The 21,470-nt window shown below is 38.1% G+C and overlaps 1 protein-coding gene across 1 annotated transcript in view; it reads right to left on the reverse strand.

Annotated features, from left to right (window-relative positions):
• Positions 1-21,470, reverse strand: part of LOC121390670 (high affinity cGMP-specific 3',5'-cyclic phosphodiesterase 9A-like) — a 110,984-nt gene that overhangs the window by 27,773 nt on the left and 61,741 nt on the right. Inside the window, exons 2-6 of the mRNA XM_041522544.1 lie at positions 21,009-21,158; positions 11,328-11,385; positions 9,356-9,458; positions 6,180-6,322; positions 4,632-4,773 (exon numbers count right to left, since the gene is read on the reverse strand). Of these exons, the coding sequence (XP_041378478.1) occupies positions 4,632-4,773; positions 6,180-6,322; positions 9,356-9,458; positions 11,328-11,385; positions 21,009-21,158 (596 nt within the window). The remainder of the gene's footprint in view (positions 1-4,631; positions 4,774-6,179; positions 6,323-9,355; positions 9,459-11,327; positions 11,386-21,008; positions 21,159-21,470) is intronic.

Genomic DNA, 21,470 nt, shown 5'->3' on the forward strand with positions numbered 1-21,470 from the left:
ACACAGTGATAATGAATGGAACAGTGCCATATTGCATTCACGTACGTCCCAGTCGCTAGTGGACGCTGCAGATTTTAAAACAGGGTGCCAGAACTGGAGATGCAGGTGAAACAGTCACTGCCCCAATATTTTGGCAACTTTGTTTGTTGGTTTTTGTTTTAGGTTGTAGTTTTTTTTAAATCTTAATTTTCCTTAAAACAAATAAAAATTCCCACTATTGCTAATTGTGGAAGTTTAGTGGACATTACATTCACTAACTGTAAGTATAATACAAGTTGGCAATTTATAAGGAATTGCGACTGACTTCTGGAAAATTCTAGGTGTGCTAGGTGTCATGTGAACAGTACATGCTGGTACATATTTGAGTGTTCTTTCTGTTTAATATTCTAAAAATATTCTCTGAAAGTAGATATCTTTGAAATTTTTTCAAACGGGAACACCCCTGCAGCACCAACTGCAAAAGGGGGGACACCCCTCACACACCCACCCTCTCCGCTGACTCAATGTCAAATTCCTTATGACTAGAGACCGCACCGGAAGACTGGTAGCGCCATACACATCCGTTACACCATTGCCGTATGCAATTTTTGAAAAGCACATGTTAGTCAATGTCTATAAAATATTTATGGTTTAATATTGGAAGAATACCAGTACTTGTATCAGGTATAAAATACATTGATAAAACTTTATAACAAATATAGAACTCGTGTTACTTGCCACTTTACGTTTTATTCAGTGGCGAAGTGAAAAAGTAACGAAACCGCATTTAATTATTGACAAATAGTGTTGTTGTCTTTATTGCAAGTATTTGTTTTTGTGACGTAATTATATTTAATTTATTACTAATTATATCTAACTAAGATTCAAGCACGCTGTCCAGGGCACAAACCTCAGCTATCTGGGCTGTCTGTCCAGGACAGTGTTAGTGGTTAGTGAGAGAAAAAGAGGGTGCAGTGGTCTTACACCTTACCCACTGAGTTGTTAAAACTCGCTCTGGGTGGGAGCTGGTACCGGGTTGCGAACCCAGCACCATCCAGCCTTATGTCCGATAGCTTAACCACGACACCACGGAGACCGGTCAATTGAGCAAAATCCTGCCCTCAAATTTGTGCTCGAAACCTTTGTGGTATATGAGCATGTAAAAATCCTCAAGTCAAGCCAAATTTGCATGAAGCTCGACTACAATGCACTCAATCCATGTAGTGATTTTGCTGACAGCTTGTGTTAAAAAAATAATCCAGTCTGTACAATTCATTTGCAGAGAATAATTGTTAAAAATGGTCACCTCAGTTTGAATAGACAATTTGCTATACTAGACTGAGGCAAGGAAAGGAATTCAGATTTTGAAACATTGTGACATCTAGTGTCTGGAATACACCTCTTTCACATTCCACTGCGCATATGCCCGTTGCGGGGTAACTTGAGGATGCAAAACGCAAACTCAAGTGAGATCTCGCAAAAATAGACCTGTGGACAAGTTGGGGGGCATAGACAATGGGAGCCCACGCAATAGGAATGTGAATATCTCCATGATTAATTATTCTATCAGTAGGGAACCCGAAAATTCTGTCAACATCCAACAAGACTTATTGGAGACATTTGTGAATTATTGCTTGTCACGAAATAAAAAATATTTTGTGTTGTTAACGCCCGACAAACCATCGGTTCGGATTCGTACGCAATAAATATCGGATAAGCGCTGAAATAATATTAATGTGTGTGCGTGTGTATGTATGCAGATATTTATTGTATTTAACATAATTTAAATATTTATAAAGCATTATACAGATAAATACATTCAGGATTCTTGTCGGGATTTCTTTTCACCAAGTTATTTAAAATTTTGTTCGGTATTTGGAATAAAATTAAATGATATATATGAAAGTTGAGCTATGGTATATAAAACATTACAATCAGGCCTGTAGGAATGATATCTGGAGTTGGGGGAGGAGAGGGGTACAATCTGTATTGGAGGGACACAGTCTAGTTGGTGGGGGGTGGGGTGGGGGGTCAAACACCATATTTTAAACCGGGTTTATAAAAGTGGGGCTATAGTCCTCCTCCCCTCCCCCCCCCCCCCCCTCCCCCCAGACTTCTTGGTTGCTACAGACCAGAAAATGGTCAGAAATGTAACTGTATTGCATATACAGCTATTTAAATTCGAAACAAGATTATTTAACCTAATAAAGATGTAAGTTTTGTTTATAACAGATTAGACTAGCCAACAGCTTGATAATATAGTTACAAACTCAGGATGGTCTCTTTATTATAAACTCATGAGGGTTTATTATGGGCAGTCATAAGGTACTTCGTTTGAAGCATATTAAGTACCATGTCAGGCCCGTAGCCAGGGGGGACGATCCCCCCACGCAGGATTGAGAGTTCTGCTCAAATGAAAAAAAAATCTTCGGATTTTACATATAAAAGTCCTTGTCCCCAAATGACCGGGATAATGTAACAAGAATGTCTGTCTGAGGTTCCATTTGCTAAAAGTTTGATCCTCAGTGGGCCATTTGATTATTTCCCGTCCCAACCAATGATCCATCAAAGGACGTCATGTATGCTATCCTGTTTGTGGGATGTGAGAAGTATGCCATGTATCATTTATTATAAATACATTGGTACGACTGAAAACAAACGGTTTCTTGTTGTGGCTCTGTGACCAGGCCATTTTACATGCATACCACAACTTAATGCAACTTGTTAACGTATATTTCGCAACAAAAGTTTGTGTTCATGTAACCGGCATCATCTCATTGTTTGGCAAGGGGTTATATATATATATATATATATATATATATATATACACATCTATATCTGGGGAAACACATTACACTAAAGTTAATTTTATTGTATGAATCTTTTAATTTTGCGTTGTTAAAATACCCTTGACAGGCAGCTCCAGAGACTTCATCTAAGTTACTGTTTCACTGCTTTTGGTCTCAAACCATTCCGATGTAAACTTTAGTAGACCGTTTTTCGCAGCCATTTTAACATCTCATACGAAATATGTACGTTAGTTGCTAGAGATTCACAGCTCCTACGAAACTACTCACGACGCTCATAACAACTGTCGATCATGCCCCCCAATTTGTATATAACCTCGATACCATCCAATTCGGCAAGGGACGGTACTCTTCGCGCACATGTGCAATGGGAACGTGAAAGAGGTCTATTGTCACGTCACGTCTGTAGGGGATTTCAGAAAAAGCAAAAATACCCATAATTATCTTTATGCTTTTAGGCAATTCCAGCCGTTAATGATTTAAAAAATAAATAAATTAAAACTTAATTTCAGAATAGTAATGGTATTAAAGAATTATCATTTAAAAAAAAGAAGAGATTGGTATTAATTTCAGAGTTCTTGCCCTTGGCATATAAAACAATTTGTAAAATTGCTTTATCGATATATTTTTTTAGCTGACTCGTATTCCAAGGTTTAAACTCTTGTTTGCCAAATTACCTAATTCAAATTAAAATTGAATTCGGGAAATACACTTTATTTCTAATTTAAGAAAAAGCTAATTTGAAGATTGCATGGCATTTATAGATTACCGCCCGCCATTTTGGCTAACCCAATTTGTATTTGCTGACACACATCTTTTTTCTATTCAGAGCATCTTGCTATTTTTAGTTCAAAGAATCCTAATTTTGTCCTATTTTGTTTAACTAATTTAAACTAGAATAAGAATTTTTTATATATATATATATATTATTTGCCAAACTGCTAAAAAAAATCTGTTGTCAACCGTAAACCATTATATTTAAGTGGAAATGTCTAAAGATGTATTAATTATTTAGTCCTGTTTTGAGATCTACTTCTATATTAAATTTGGCGACAAATCCTAAATCTATAACATGTCGCAATCTCAATAGATGTATTTATTAGCCCTGTTGTGAGACCTACTTGTATAATAAATTTGGCGACAAATCCTAAATCTATGAACATTTGTCACAATCTTTATAGATGTATTTATTAGCCCTGTTGTGAGACCTACTTCTATATTAAATTTCGCGACAAATCCTAAATCTATGAACATTTGTCACAATCTCTATAGATGTATTTATTAGCCCTGTTGTGAGAACTACTTCTATATTAAATTTGGTGACAAATCCTAAATCTATGAACATTTGTCATAATCTCTATAGTTGTATTTATTAGCCCTGTTGTGAGACCTACTTCTATATTAAATTTGGCGACAAATCCTAAATCTATGAACATTTGTCACAATCTCTATAGATGTATTATCCCTGTTGTTAAACATACTTCTATATTAAATTTGGCAACAAATCCTAAATCTATAAACATTTGTCGCAATCTCTATAGATGTATTTATTAGCCCTGTTGTGAGACCTACTTCTATATTAAATTTGGCGACAAATCCTAAATCTATAAACATTTGTCGCAATCTCTATAGATGTATTTATTAGCCCTGTTGTGAGACCTACTTCTATATTAAATTTGGCGACAAATCCTAAATCTATGAACATGTGTTGCAATCTCTATAGATGTATTTATTAGCCCTGTTGTGAGACCTACTTCTATATTAAATTTGGCAACAAATCCTAAATCTATGAACATTTGTTGCAATCTCTATAGATGTATTTATTATCCCTGTTGTGAGACCTACTTCTATATTAAATCTGGTGACAAATCCTAAATCTATGAACATTTGTCGTAATAAGATGAGCATCTCTGACTCGTCCCACTGCCAGTTGTCGAACGTCGGCTTGTGCAGGTACTCCCGCACTTCATCAGTTACCTGCACCTTGCTGAAAAATAAATCAAATCAAATTTATATTTATATTTATACTTATACTTATACTTAAATAAAACAAAACAAAACAAAACAAAACAAAATGAAATGAAATGAAATGAAACAAAACAAAATGAAACACAAAACAAAACAAAATAGAAATAGAAATAAAATATTTTTGGTGCACTGTGACTAACACCCACATGTGTAACTACAAACCAAGTTTCAATGACCCAGGACTTTTAGTTTGCCATCAGAAAAGTAACACCTATATCTCACCTTTTTACTTCATAATGCCGAGACAATAATTAAATAGCAAACAAACAAGAATTCCACAGAATTACGGTAAATGTCTTTAAGACTTGCCTATAACCAACTGATTTGATGTTGTTTACTTGTTACATCAACAGATGTTTATCTTAATGCATGTTACAAAATAAAATTAATTTAATTTGGTGATATTTTAACAAAGAAATTTGCAATACCAAATGAATTTTTAATCTACATGTAGTTCCATCTTGTGACTAAATTATCAAGGAGAAACAAAAATGAAAAAAAAAAAACTTGTGTTATTTTGTGTTTTATGAATACTTAGTTTATTGACCTCTGGTGTATGGCACTTCCCCACCCACACAATGTCAATGGACTGGTCTGAACATCTCAACATCCGATTGGCTAGAATCTTCCAGATTATCCAGGGTGTCCTCTTCCATCACATGATGTCATCTTTCTTCTTTCTCCTTCTTAGGGGTGGGCGTAGCCCAGTGGTAAATCATCCGTCTGATGATGGTCGGTCTAGGATCGATCCCCGTTGGTGGGCCCATTGGGCTATATCTCACTCCAGCCAGTGCACCACGACTGGTATATCAAAGGCCGTGGTATGTGCTATCCTGTTTGTTGGATGGTGCCTATAAAAGACCCCTCGCTACTAACTGAAACATGTAGTGGGTTTTCCCTCTAAGACTATGTTAAAATTGCCAAATGTTTGACATCCAACAGTCGATGATGATTAATAAATCAAAGTGTTCTAACTTTATCTTTCTCCTTCTTGTTCAGTCCAGTTCAGTGACATTGTGGGGATGGGTATGGAAGTCCCATAGGCCAGAGGTCATTTCATTTCAACTTATTTTCGTGCTTATAGCCAATTCAGGTTTAAGCATGCTTATCCTGGGCACACACTTCAGCTATCTGGGCCGTCTGTCCAGGACAGTGAGTTAGTGGTTAGTGAGAGAGAAGAGGATGTAGCAGTCTTACACCTACCCACTGAGTCGTTAAAACTCGCTCTGGGTTGAAGCCGGTACCAGGCTTCGAACCATGTACCTACCAGCCTTATGTCCGATGGCTTAACCATGACGCCACCAAAGCCGGTGCCATATAGGCCAGGTTATATAGCATGTCAAGAAAGTCCTACTTTCTACTCACCTCATACTCATGAACTTTTGAAAGACTCGTTTACTGTGCTGTTCACTTTTCTTCAGTGACTTCTGTTTGTCCCAGAATGGTTTCAGGGACGTCCCACTGGAAATGTCCTTGAACAGACCCAGCCAACTCAAGTGTTCCACACCCTGTAAGAAAACGAAAAAGAAAGAAGCATGAAAAACAGTTTATTACAAAATTTAATTAAAGGGACATTCCTGAGTTTGCTGCATTGTAAGATGTTTCCGACTAATAAAATATTTCTATGATTCAACTTACATATTAAATACATTTTCTTGTTTAGAATATCAGTGTCTGTATATTCAATGTGTTTCTGGTTGTCTTAATATTTGTAAGAAGCCCAAACTGGAATTTGTCTTCAAATAATTTTGTAACAATATTTTAGGAAATTCAGAAACACATTTAATATACAGCCAATAATATTTAATGCAGAAAAATATACTTGATATGTAATTACAATCGTTAAAAAGTCTCTGTTAGTTGGTAACATCTTAAAAATTGCAGCAAACTTGGGAATGTCCCTTTAATTAATGAAATGAAATTTTCCATCAAGAGATGGCACTATATGACCAAGTTTCATACAAAGTGTTAAATATGAAAATTTATAAAGTAAAATTAACCAAGCATTCTGAGAGTACTGCTGAAGCAATATACAAATATGTGTCCCCTACAGAGCTCCAAAATTTGTTCATATATTTGAAGTTTGAGGGCCACAACTCTGTGAAAAATAAGTAAATCACCATGAAAGTTAAACATGATCTGTAGCAGTACATGATAAAGTTATACACAAAATTTCAGCTCAATATCTTGAAGCATTAATTGTGGGGGGAAACGTTCGAAAAACATATTTTTGTATCTCGGAAGTTCAAGGACCATAACTTTGTCAAAAATGGGTAAATCTCTATAAAAGTCAAACTTGTAAAGCTATAGTGAAAATAAAATACAGTGAAACTCCTCTAAAACAAAACCCCCTTGGCACCAAGTAAAAAGTTTGGTTTTAAGAGGTATCCGGTTTAGAGAGGTTGTCTTCTGTATAGATATTTAAAAAGGGACCATGAAAAACATATTTAACACTTTGTATGAAATAAAGCCTAAATTACATAAATTTGCAGCTCCATATCTTGAAACATTGCAGGTGAAAAAACCCTAATTTTTTAATTCCTCAAGTTTAAGGACCATAACTCTGTGAAAAATGGGCAAATTGCATTGAAAGTCAGAGACCTTTAAGTGTGAAAACACAAAATGTCATCTCTACAACATAAGGCACTGCCAAAAAAGAGGTCTGGAAAGCTATATGTGTGACTGATCATGACAGACAGGCAGATAGATGGACAGACGGACGGAAGGAAGAAGGAAGGAAATGTTTTATTTAACAACACTCTCAACACATTTTATTTATGGTTATATGGCATCAGACATATGGTTAAGGCCAGACAGACATTAAGAGAGGAAACCCGCTGTCGCCACTTCATGGGCTACTCTTTTTCGATTAGCAGCAAGGGATCTTTTATATGCACCATCCCACAGACAGGCTAGTACATACCACAGCCGCTAGTACATACCACAGCCTTTGTTACATCAGTTGTGGAGCACTGGCTGGATCGAGAAATAGCCCAATGGGCCCACCGACAGGAATCGATAGATCCTAGATTCGATCGCGCATCAGCCAAGAGCAGGACCACTGAGCTAGGTCCCACCCCCCCACCCCCACCCTGAAGGAGGGAGATGAAACCTATAGTCCCCTTCAGTTGGACCGGTAGGGGACTAATAAAGGGGGGGGGGGGAGGGCTGGTACTTCAAAGGCCGTGGTATGTGCTATCCTGTCTATGGGATGGTGCATATAAAAGATCCCTTGCTGCTAATAAAAAAGAGTAGCCCATGAAGTGGTGACAGCTGGTTTCCTCTCTCAATATCTGTGTGGTCCTTAACCATATGTCAGACGCCATATAACCGTAAATAAAATATGTTGAGTGTGTCGTTAAATAAAACATTTCCTTCCTTCAATCCTTCCTACTAAAAGGAATAAATGTTTAATGACATATGTCAGCACAATGTTGGCTCCAGCTATCTGATGTCTAACAGGATTCTTTTAAATCTCCAGAGATTAACAACCTCGTGTGCAGCTATAACTTCAGTTTGATGAAACCTCGGATTTATAGACATTGTAAACAAGAACTCTGCAGAATTAAAATGTCTCACCTACTAAACACATTTCCAGTGCATTGTGATAAACAACCATAGGTGCAACTATAAACCATGTTTCACTGATCTATGACTTATAGTTTCTGAGAAACTGATCTAAACGTGAAACTTCAATGCGAAACCTTAATGCAAAATTTGACGCTGCCGCCATCAGAACAGTAACACCTATACCTTGCCTTTTTACTATGAACAGATGACACAAAACTAAAGCATAACTTGAACACTTAACAGTTATATATGAAAGTTGATGTAGTCACAATCTGAAAATTAAAACCTATTTATTCCCTTCCAACTTTTGTCAAGAAAAGATAAAAATGAACTATTTTGTTATAATAATTCACGGTCATTTGTATTTGCTTGTTAGTTGTCAACTGTTAAATCTATCTCCCTCCCTCCCTCTCCCCCCCCCCTCTCTCTCTCTCTCTCTGTGTGTGTGGTGTGTGGAGTGTGTGTGTCTGTGTGTGTGTGTGTGTGTGTGTCTGTGTGTGTCTGTGTCTGTGTTTTTAAATCTTTTGGTTTTTTCAATGTCAACTGTTGTACTTCTATATACTATTCTCACCTTTTGTTATGCTATTAATATTATTAATTATTTCAAAAATATATTTATATTTCTTTCAAATCAAAAGTTCCAATTATTCAGCCATTTTCGCTTTTCACAGCAATCTTATTCTAGCAATTTGATCAGTGCACAAGACGTTTCATTATTAATATTAGTGCGAAAGATAAAACCAGGAAGTTAGTTGCCACGTCATACTAATGATTTCTTATTCAGCAGAACAAAATGTCTCACCTAGCTACCATAATGTGATTTTGTGTTCATCACAGCTGCTTCCACAGACGTTCATTATAAAACATGTACATACGACTAGTAAATAGAAGCAAGATTTAAAACGGCTCAAACAAAAGGAAAAAGAAACAGCATAACAGTTTAATTATTGATCCAATCACAATATCATTACCTCTAACTTTTGTTTCAATTCTTCTACTTTTGCTTTCATTTCAACAACAGTTTCTGGCATGTCACCGTTATCGACAAATACTTTTTTCTCCAGTGCACATAACCTGTGGTAAAAGAAGAAGATGAAAACATGCTTGTTTAGTAACAATACTAATATACAAAAAGATTTGTTAATTTGTCACTCTTTTGAAAGGCGGTGCAGGATGTAGCCCAGTGGTACAGCGTTCGCTCGATGCGCGGTCGGTGTGGAATCAATCCCCGTCGGTGGGCCCCATTTGGCTATTTCTCGTTCCAGCCAGTGCAGCACGACTGGTATATCAAAGGCTGTGGTATGTACTACCCTGTCTATGGGATGGTGATATATAAAAGAACCCTTGCTGATAATCGAAAAGAGTAGCCCATGGAGTGGCGACAGGAGGTTTCATCTCTCAATATTTGTGTGGTCCTTAACCATATATCTGACGCCATATAACCGTAAATAAAATGTGTTGAGTGCGTCGTTAAATAAAATATTTCTTTCTTTCTTTCTTAGGAAAGGAGGGGTGGGATTTAGCTCAGTCTGTTGAGCTCTCGGTGGATACACTCAGCTGATTAGGTTTTTTCTCGTTTCAACCAGTGCACCACAACTAGCTCGTCAAAGGATGTGGTATGTGTTTTCCTGTTTGTGGGATGGTGCATACATAAAAAGATCCCTTGCTGCTAATAAAAAAATGTGGCAGGTTTCCTCTCTTATATGTCAGAATTAAAAAACTTTTGACATCCAATAGCCAATGAATAATTAATCACAGTGCTCTAGTGATGTCATTAAAAAAATAAACAAAAACAACCCAAACCACCTCCCACCCCCAACAAAACCAACATATCACCAGTGTTCAAGATTAAAAATGTGGGGCAGTATCCCAGTTGAAAGAAAGAAAGAAGTGTTTTATTTAACGACGCACTCAACACATTTTATTTACGGTTATATGGCATCAGACATATGGTTCAGGACCACACAGATTTTGAGAGGAAACCCGCTGTCGCCGCTACATGGGCTACTCTTCCGATTGACAGCAAGGGATCTTTTATTTGCACTTCCCACAGGCAGGATAGTACAAACCATGGCCTTTGTTGAACCAGTTATGGATCACTGGACGGTGCAAGTGGTTTACACCTACCCATTGAGTCTTGCGGAGCACTCACTCAGGGTTTGGAGTCGGTATCTGGATTAAAAATCCCATGCCTCGACTGGGATCCGAACCCAGTACCTACCAGCCTGTAGACCGATGGCCTGCCACGACGCCACCGAGGCCGGTATATCCCAGTTGGATACTAACATTTCAAAATCTCGTATCTCACCTGAGAATTTAGTATTCCACTTAAATGAAATTCATAAATAACATCATAACAAACTTGGACAACACTTTTCTCGTTCCCAATCTATTGCAACACCGCAATCACAGTCACGGAATTCCTGAAATTTGCAATCAAACTGAATCTATTTTTGAATAATACTAACATAAATTAATATTTTGCAATAATTTATAAGTGATTCTGACATTATTACTGATAAACCTATCTGTATCAATTTTCTGCAGATGTGGAATCAATATCTCAAATAAAATTTGAAGGGAGGAAACATTGAACAAAAACAATAGCGACTTAGCGGTTCCCAGTCTATTGCTACGCCGCTATTACTCCAGTGTAGCAGTAGACTGGGTATGAGTTGGGGGAGATATTGTTATGGCATAGTATTAGACTGGGTACGAGCTCGAAAATACTGTTACTTAACTTCACCAGTAAATGATGACTTTTGTTATTTAGCAAAAAATAAAAACACAGGATTAAAAAAAAAAAAACCCCAAAAAAAACATTATATGGTATCCCGGTGGGATACTGGATTTTTGAAGGCTGGTATCCAAAATTAAATTCTGGTATCCCCGGGATATTGGGATACTGTTAATCTCGAACACTGTATCACACCATGATCTTACCTTTCGTCAAAAACACTTAGATCAAAACCCAGTCTTGATGCCATTGTTGAATGTTCTCCTGCAAAAGAGAGATCTTTTTTTTTTTTTACATCAATTCATTTATTCATTTATACTTATTTTTGTGCTTCTATCCAATTAAGTTTCAAGCACGCTGTCCTGGCCACACACCTCATATATCTGGGCTGTCATGACCTGGACAGTGGGCTAGTAGTTAGTGAAAGAAAAGATGGGGTAGTAGCCTTACACCTACACGTAGGCCTACCCATTGAGTTGTTAAAACTCGCTCTGGGATGCGAACCCAATACCTACCAGCCTTTATAGTCTGGTAGCCAATATTACATTAGTAAAGGATGTTCTGAGATTGTGATTTATCCCAGATTTCTTTTTCAATGAGTGCAGTTTTTAATTAACTCTGCTAATCTTGTCCAGAATTTCTTAAAAGGCACAAATGACCCTAGTTGCAGCCCGTGAAAATGGACACTAAGCCTGATTAATCTACAAACCTGTAACATGTCTGGATAAAGTTATAATAGAGTGAAACTGAAGTGCGGAAAGCTCGTCGCAAGCTTGCGGAAAGCTCGTCGCATGCTTGCGGGAAGCTCGTCGCATGCTTGCGGGAAGCTCGTCGCATGCTTGCGGGAAGCTCGTCGCATGCTTGCGGGAAGCTCGTCGTAAGCTTGCGGGAAGCTCATCACATGCTTGTGGGAAGCTCGTCGCAAGCTTGCAGGAAGCACGTCGCATGCTTATGGGAAGCTCGTCGCAAGCTTGCAGGAAGCACGTCGCATACTTGTGTTAGTATGGTAGTCTAGTCCAATCATTTCAATCATTTCAACTTATTTCCATGCTTATATCCAATGAAGGTTCAAGCACACTGTCCTGGGCACACACCTTAGCTATCTGGGCTGTCTGTCCAGGACAGTGGGTTAGTTGTTAATTGTTGGTGGTTAGTGAGAGAAGAGAGGGTGTAGTGGTCTTACACCTACCCACTGAGTCATTAAAACTCACTCTGGGTGGGAGCCGGTATACCAGGCTGCGAACCCTGTACCTACCAGCCTTATGTCCGATGGCTTAACCACGACGCCACTGAGGCCGGTAGTCCAATCAACTAAAAAGGTGCCAGAAAGCTGTGCTACATTGTATAAAGCCATTAAGCACACGTTCCTTGTCGGTAATGAAGTTAATTGGTCTCATTAATCAAGAGGTTCACAGCTATGGCCGCCTTTTGATGTCATTCTGTAAGCAAATGTAGTATGTATGACGTCAAGTAAGATATAACACTGCATGGATTCCTTCTCATGATGTAATATATGTATCAGCTGAGAGAAGGACTGACGTCACTGTAAAAAAATTAAATGCAGTGAATTGTATAATAGCCTATTTATACTAAAATTATAAGACCGACTGAACCGGAAAATATTTGTTTTCAAGATGGTTTTTCTGACACTAGTCTCAAGAAAATCAATCCTTTGATTTTCTAGACACTTGTTTCAGAAAACCCATGAACATAACGACTTGTGCCAGGAACTATTATTCTACTGAATGGCAATCCACTTACAGAGCATAAGAGAAATCTTGCTGAATTGTAGTGGTAGTCCTACTATACAGTGAAACCTCTCAAAACCAGACCCTCTGTAAACTTGAATTCCCTGAAAACTGGACGTTTTTCATGGTTGCCTTTTAAAAATTAGCATTGAACTTAATCTCTCTAAAGTGAATACCCCTTAAAACCAGACTTTTTTCTTGGTTCCAAGGGTGTCCGGTTTAGAGGGGTTTCACTGTATATAGATGGAATTCAAGCTTGACCATGTTTTAATGGTTCAGAATCTGAGGGAAGGAGTCACAATTACTGTGGGTGTACAAACCACATGCATAGTTGTTTAGGGGAGAGGGCTGTACGTGTTAAGACAATTTACACAGTGTTTAACCAAACCAACATTATTCACACTTTTAAGAGGGAGTGGCAAAATGCATTTGTTTTATACGGTTTAAAAATGATAATTGATAACACCCCAGGACCAGGAAACAAACTCGGCGCCTCCATTCTGTTAATGTTTGCAAACTATTTAATTAGTTCCCAGTGTAATCATTCATTTGTTATGAAAGTTAATGTTTGTTAGGTTTAACGACACCACTAGAGTACACTGATTTATTAATCATCAACTATTGGATGTCAAACATTTGGTCTTAGAGAGGAAACCCGCTACATTTTCCCATTAGTAGCAAGCAATCATTGATACACACTATTTTGCAGTCAGAAAAACATATATACCATGGTCTTTGATATACCAGTCATGGTGCACTGGCTGGAATGAGAAATTAGCCCAATGGACCCACCGACGGGGATCGATCCTAAACTGACTGCGCATCAGGCAAATGAATGAATGAATGAATGTTTAACGACACACCAGCATGAAAAATACATCGGCTATTGGGTGTCAAACTATGGTAAATACAAACAAATAAAGTGATGAGGCACATCAGGCGAGTGCTTTACGACTGGGCCACGTCCCATGAATTAATCTGGCAGAACTGAGACCATCTCGCAGTCTGGAGAGCACATACCATGGCCTTTGATATACCAATCATGGTGCACTGACTGGAATGATAATTAGCCCACCGACGGGGATCGATCTTAAACCGACTGCGCATCAGACGAGTGCTTTACCACTGGGCCACGTCCCATGAATTAATCTGGCAGAACTCGGCCCCTAGCTGTACGATTGTTTCGAATGATCACTGTCATCGAGCCCTAACTTTACGAGGCTGTCCTTATAAGTTATTGACTGTACACACATCGAGATATACACTGCTCGTAAGTGTGCATCAATGCTGTTGCTATAGGCAACTGCAAAGATTTTCACCACATTGTTGTTGGAGCCCGATGGAGGCAGGCAGCTGTCAAATCATTGTATAATATTAATTTAATTTTCTCATTAATATTGCCAGTCATATAATATTTGTAAATAGAGGAAAAAATGTCAATCTACATGTAACTCAATTATTTACAAGGTGTCTTTATACATTTGTAGGTCTCCAGCTGATTTGTGAATTTAAAAAAAGAAGAAAAGAGCTTCAGTGATTCACAGCATGAAAACAAAAATGTTATTGGGCGTCAGACAAAGCAGATATGAATATTTTAGGTAGGCTCTGGTTTTTGTAATTAATTAAATGCCAGGGTGAAATATATAGCTAGATATATATAAAAAAATTTTATTAGCGCATAAAATTTGGCATGCACGATTTTGTCGTTCGTCTGTCGGTTATGCAAAACCAATATCGACACGAACGATGGTTCGTTCGTGCAAAAACTATAATCGCTCGTCAAAAAATGTAAACTGACGTGTTTTGGCTAATATAACTATTTTTGGAACAAAATAATAAGAGAACGGGCCTAGCATTGCAGGTGTAAGAAAAACCCAATGTATCCGTTTTGAACTCGACATCGCGGTCAATTACAAAGTCGGCACTGTCATTAGAAGTGTCAATAACATTTAGTAACATTTAGTCGCATGTTCCCTTTGATCATTTCGCTATGTGTGGAAAACAATACGTGGTTTGGAAATTGAAACGGTTTATGAGTATTTATTAAATGTGACATCACCTTAGCCCAGCATTTAGTTATAGAGTATCGTGGTAAATATTCTTGCGCACAATAAACTTGTGCAATAAATAGGAAGCGAAAAAAAAAATATGTGAAGTTCTGTATATTTATTTACTTTTTGACACCTGAGTGGTTACGTTGAAATATATGCATTAATTCTGAAACATGTATTGTAATGAAAACAAGTATAACCCTTGTTAAATCAATTTATTAAAATATGACATACACAGCAAAGAAAATAATACATTTAATAAGGGACTTTAAAATAACGAAGTGGAAATTAGAACATGATGAAACACTGAGTTGCAGCATCAATTGGATCGATCGAGGATTCGCAGAACTTCAGGTTTTTCCATTCAGACCCGGAAGCTCAAAGCTCAAAGCTTCCGGGAAATCCCTGTTTCATTCAGACTATTGTTTGGTGCCAACAAGTACTCCCCTGTAACAGAACCGATGGGGTAGTGTGCTGAAATGTAAATGGCTGCTTTCAAGTTAGTCCCAGCATACCAAATAATAATAATAATTTAGTATTTATGATAAGAATTTGGAGAAAAGCTACGAAAATCGCCCATCTTAGATTCTCATTTGATTACCGTTGTCGGTTAACTTTTTCATTTGTATCTGAACCACTGGAGAAAATCGTTCGTGCAAACACTAAAACCACACGAACAACATATTGTTTGTCTGAAAAAATAAAATGTTATGCCCTGAATTAGTTTGTTTAAAATTGAGTACATTAACAGACAGTTTTTATAATTACACACAACACAATTTATTTAGTTAAAAATAACACATAAATAACTTTTTAAGGCTCTTTCTGTGACCTGTTTTATGTAATGGCACCCCCAGGGGTGGAAAAATACCATTGCCCGACTCCCGTGTACAGTAATATTTCATGGTCGGGCAACAAATATTGGTACGCCAGCTTGCCCGTGGGCAAGTAAGGAATTTTTTTTTTTTATTATTATTTTTTTTTTTTAATAAATACTTACCTTAAGCTAGGAAAAGTTCTGTGGCTCACAAATATTTATGTCTTAAAATACTGTTAACTAGTAAAGTGAATAACTTACTCAACAAAACAACGAACGATCGATAACATGTTTTAATTAGTCATGTGCAACTGCCTATCAATAGTGTTAGAGTAGTCTCCATTGCAAACAAATATTTTTATCATGACGCAGAAACCCAAATCAATTGAAAAAAGAAAAGGGACCTTGGTAAATGAGACAATACTAGAAAAGAATTTTAAAAAATGATGACAAAAATCGGAAACGTAAATTCGTACCGAGTTGGGAGGAACAGTTTCCGTGGGTCATTTACGATCACGAAGCTAACGTCATGACATGTTCTGTTTGCTGTAAATTCCCGAGCGTTAATGCCAAAAAATCTGCAAATTAGTTGAGCTGATGTTCGTAATGAGCCCGTGCACAGCTATATGCGAGAGAACGTTCTCCAATATGAACTTAGTCAAGACAAACCACAGGACCGTTTTAAACCAAGAGACACTTGAAAACACTCTGACAGTAATGACACATGGACCCAAGACACCGAGAGATTTCTGCCCTAGAGTTGCTATAAGGGAATGGCCTAGCTGGATTCAAAGTGCCCAGGGTACACGCCATATCCTGTCTTTAGAATCTGATATGGCTGAAGGTGGACCAGAAACTTCAACAAAACCAGTGGATTGAAGTAAAAAAATAAAAATCAGAAAAGTTTTTTGTTATTCACTTAAAAATTCAACATTCATCACATAAAAAATCTGGGCAAGTATTGTATAATTCAGGACAAGTACATTTATAGTTTTTACTTGCCCGAGGACAAGTACATTTATAAAATAATTTTCCACCCCTGACCCCATTTGATATCATGACATTTTCTGATGATGATGATAACTACTTTAACGTGCCCATATACCACTAGGGTTTCGAACATTTTCTAAGGTTTATCAAAGGATAATGTTCATTCAGTGTTTTAGCTGCATGCATGTACATTGTCCAATCAGAATAGAGTAAGTTGTCCCATTGTATTTTTTATCCCATTAAGTACAAAAGACAGATGAAGGAAGACCTCACTGCCCCCACCTTTCCTGTTCTGGACGGAGGAGCCGGCCAAGGCCGGCTCTTATGCCCAAGACAGGCGTGCGCTACAACAGCTTGCTCTAAATGTGCACGTAAAGCCCTATGACCCGACCTCACTGTAACGACCACCTTGGTCCTTGTATATGGTAACTCTACAGCTAGCCCATGAAATTTGCAATGACAATCAGCAAAGTTGCTGCAAAACAATTGACTGTTGCAAAAATTATCTACTTTTTATCATTTGTACTGAATTGCCATTAAAAGATGCAAATAATTTCTTTGGACAAGTGAAAACATTGGCGGACAAGTAGATTTTTAGATGTACTTGTCCGGTGGACTAGTGAAAGATTCATCGTATTTCTGCTCTGTGGTAGTGCCCATCTGAGACACCATGGTTTGCGTGATTTACCAAAGCACGATCGAGGCAGGCAATGACAGGCTTTTTACTTGTTAGGACAAATGGACAAATGCTTATTTCAAAAGCTGCAGAGTTGCATCCTGTCACACATGACAAAAAGGCTCAAAATGTCTTTACAGGGCACACTATTTTACATAAGGTGGGACATAATCCAGTGGTAAAGCACTCATCTGATGCATGAAGCGGTTGGTCATCGGATCGATCCTTGTTGGTAGACCCATTTGCAGTTTGGGCTATTTTCCGTTCCAACCAGTGGTCCACAACTGGTTCATCAAAGGCTGTGCTATGTGCTGTCCAATCTGTGGGAAAGTGCATATAAAAGACCCCTTGCTGCTTATCGGAAAGAGTAGCCTATCTATGTGGCGGCAGCGGGTTTCCTTTAAAAGAAATATGTCAGAATGACCATATGTTTGACATCCAATAGCCGATGATAAGATAAAAATCAAAGTACTATAGAGGCGTCGTTAAATAAAACAAACTTTTTTCCATCTGATGCACGGTTGGTCTACGATTGATCCCAGTTGGTGGCTCATTGGGCTGTTTCATGTTGCATCTTCACATTGTATACAAAAGTAATGTAGGTTTTTCTTTTGCATTTGACGTATATTTGATGCCAATGTGGCAGGGCATATATCTTTAATGCTTCACTGTACTGGAAACGAGGCGGGACATAGCCCAGTGGTAAAACACTCGCCTGGTGTGCAATTGGTCTAGCATCAATCCCTGTCAGTGGGCCCATTCAGCTATTTGTCATTCCAGCCAGAGCACCACAACTGGTATATCAGAGGCCGTGGTATGCAATACCCTGGCTGTGGGATGGTGTATATAAAAGATCCCTTGTTGCTAATGGAAAAATGTAGCAGGTTTCCTCTCTAAGACTGTATGTCTGAATTACCAAATGTTTAACATTCAATAGCCAATGATTAATAAATCAATGTGCTCTAGTAGTGTTGTTAAACAAACCAAAAAACCTTTCATATTCTACACTAACTGATGTTGTTCTCGTGTCAGTTACACAAATGTAAATACATGTATATGAGAACTGCTTGGTTAACTGAAATCAACTTTTACAAGCTTTTTTTTTAATATTAAAAGTGATTTTGAACACTTGAAAAATATTATATCATTTGCAAAACCAATTTATTAGAAATGACATCAGTGGATTCATTCAACTGATTAAGAGTTTTTTCTCGTTGCAACCAGTGCACCACATCTGGTCATTTGCAGCCGTGGTATGTGCTTTCCTGTCTATGAGTCATGATTGGGTTAGTAAACAGTTACACAAATATAATACACGTAACCAAAACCCACTGATTACATAAGCAAAAATAATCCGAAACGAGTTCTCGTTACCTAAGCTTTCTAAAACATTGTCCCTAGCTGCTTCAGATGCGACAAAACGTAACTACTCCATATATAATGTACATCCACCTCCTTCCGTCACTTCCCTCAATTAACTGGGTTCAATGGACGCTTGTAGGAGAGTATCGATTCATGCGAAGAAATTTATTGATATCTTTTGTGCAGGATCCATGTAAGTCATTAATTAGTCGTATTTAAAGGAAGTCTGCCTTCGCAATTAAGTTAATCAGTATTCGTACAAAAGATTATTTTCTGCCAGCAATATTTTAACGAAGATATTTTTTTTTTTCATTCTCAGTATATATAATACAGAGTACAGAACTGCTGGCTACATTTTCTTATTAATTGGAATGCTAGCTTCATGTGCATTATCAACAGAAAGGACAGGAATAATGAATTGGACACTTACCAGTAAAAGTCACTGACCCTACAATTTCAGATTTACCTGTACAGATGGGTCAAATACCAGCCACGGTGCTGCAATGGTTAAGCCATCAGACTTACAGGCTGGTAGGTATAGGGTTCGTAGTCCGGTACCGGCTCCAACCCAGAGCAAGTTCTTAAGGGCTCAGTGGGTAAGGCCACTACACCCTCTTCTCTATCTAACCAACTAACAACTAACCAACTAATCACACTCCTCAAATTGGCCAGTGGGCTATTTCTTGTTGCAGCCAGTACACCATGACTGGTATATAAAAGGCTGTGGTATGTGCTATCCTGCCTATGGAATGGTGCATATAAAAGATCACTTGCTACAAATGGAAAAATGTAGCAGGCTTCCTCTCTAAAACTATATGTTAGAATTACCAAATCTTTAATATCGTACACCTCACCTTACAATGAAAGTGAGGTTTGTTCAAAGAACAGGCACAGTGTTTGTCATCCCTCAGATGCAGAGGCATGGTCATATTCACCTGTCTTTCTAATTTGGTTTGCCATGTGCTGTTGATCACTTACCAAATGTTCTCAATAATGTTTTGTCAATATATCTCTCTATATATAATCTGAAGTGAAGACACTGTATATTATAATATTGTTCCATAGACTGGCAGACAGACAGACAACTCATTTTATGTGCCCCTATCCACTAGGGTTCAGGCACGCCCACCCCGGATTCAGCCTCTGACTTCACCAGTGACCGACTCCGGGGTGGGCATAGACTGGCAGACTAGTAGAAATTCTGGTGGGCTAATAAAGTTTAGTTGGTTCTGGTCCGGCGGGCTATTTAAATATTTTCCATTTCTGCATCCCTGTTCACACCGGTCAAAACCATTTTCTGTTTGGCACTTATGCAGCACAGTACATACCACAGCTTTTGATTTACCAATCATTAGGCAACAAACAAGACTCCACAGATGTGAATCGATCATACGACCTATCACACCTCAGGCGAACCACATCCAGCTGGCCTTTAAAGGGCTAAAATCTTTATCTCACAAGCTGCTGGATGAATGGTTAATTTCCTCAGCCATATGCAAATGAGCCCCCGGGCCCGTTAATTGTGCGAACAATGTACTTCCAGCTGTCAGTGAAGCATGCAAGAATAAACCTCTAAATCCGCGCTGAATCCCTTTCTCCAAGATCCACGCAATGATATCGATCAATGCCTTGATGTCGCACAATTCATCAAGACACAATCGTTTCTTTTCATGTAATTTCTCTTTTCAGAATTCATTTCAATTCATTTGTTAAAAACCTGCTTTCAGTGCAGGCGTTTAAAAACTGCGAGAACGATAAGTTTTGTTTGCGTAAAGCTTGCACATGCCTGGTATTGTGTAACCCATTTTTTCGTTCATGCATTACATCTATAATATAGTCATAGTGAATGAAATATCTCAATTTTCAATTCACTGAGGCATGTGCATGTACATGTACTATGATATGCAGAATTAGTCTTAGGTAAACAACATAAATAATGTATATATCTGTATGTGTATAAAAATATGTATATTATACTTAAAAACTAAAATATTTGAGACAGCGACTTCAAAGCACCCCAATGGTACCACTGGCATAGGAAGCTGGGGGGTGGGCAAGGGTGGCATGTGTCCCCCCCCCCACTTTGTGGGAGCAGCGATGTTTTTTTATATATTTATACATGTATTTATATATGTGTATTTATATATACGAAAACTGGGTTACGCAAAACTACATGTATATTTAAGCAAGCGATGGGCGAAAATTAATCTATCGCTCTCGCAGTGTTCAGAAGTCTGAATTACCTGTGCACTGTGCGGCGACCACCTCGAGTTTGTAGCGTGAGTCGGGGGCGTTCTCAGAGAGGCGCGGCGATATGTTGATGAGGTTCCCCTTCTTGTTGTACAGCTTCAGAATGTCGTGTGGACCCGCTTCAGCCGCCGCTCGGAATGTTTCTGAAAAAATATATAATAAAAATTAATACAACAGTTACATTTGATTTAAAGACACTACTAGAGCGCACAGATCAACTATGACCTAATCATTGGCTATTGGGTGCCAAATGTTTTTATTTTTAATCCCATTACCTCCTTTCCTTTCTCTTCTTTGAACTTCATCTCATTTCTTACCGATCTGGCAGCCCCTCCTATCTTTCAACTTCTTTTTGATATCCACCTCCACATCCCAGTCCTCATCTCTCCAACCGTGAAAGGGGCTTGTCTCTTGTGGCTATCCATGCCACACACCATTTCCCACCAGCTTTAGCT

Source organism: Gigantopelta aegis, chromosome 15, assembly GCF_016097555.1.
Source record: "Gigantopelta aegis isolate Gae_Host chromosome 15, Gae_host_genome, whole genome shotgun sequence".
Classification (NCBI taxonomy): Eukaryota; Metazoa; Mollusca; class Gastropoda; order Neomphalida; family Peltospiridae; genus Gigantopelta; species Gigantopelta aegis.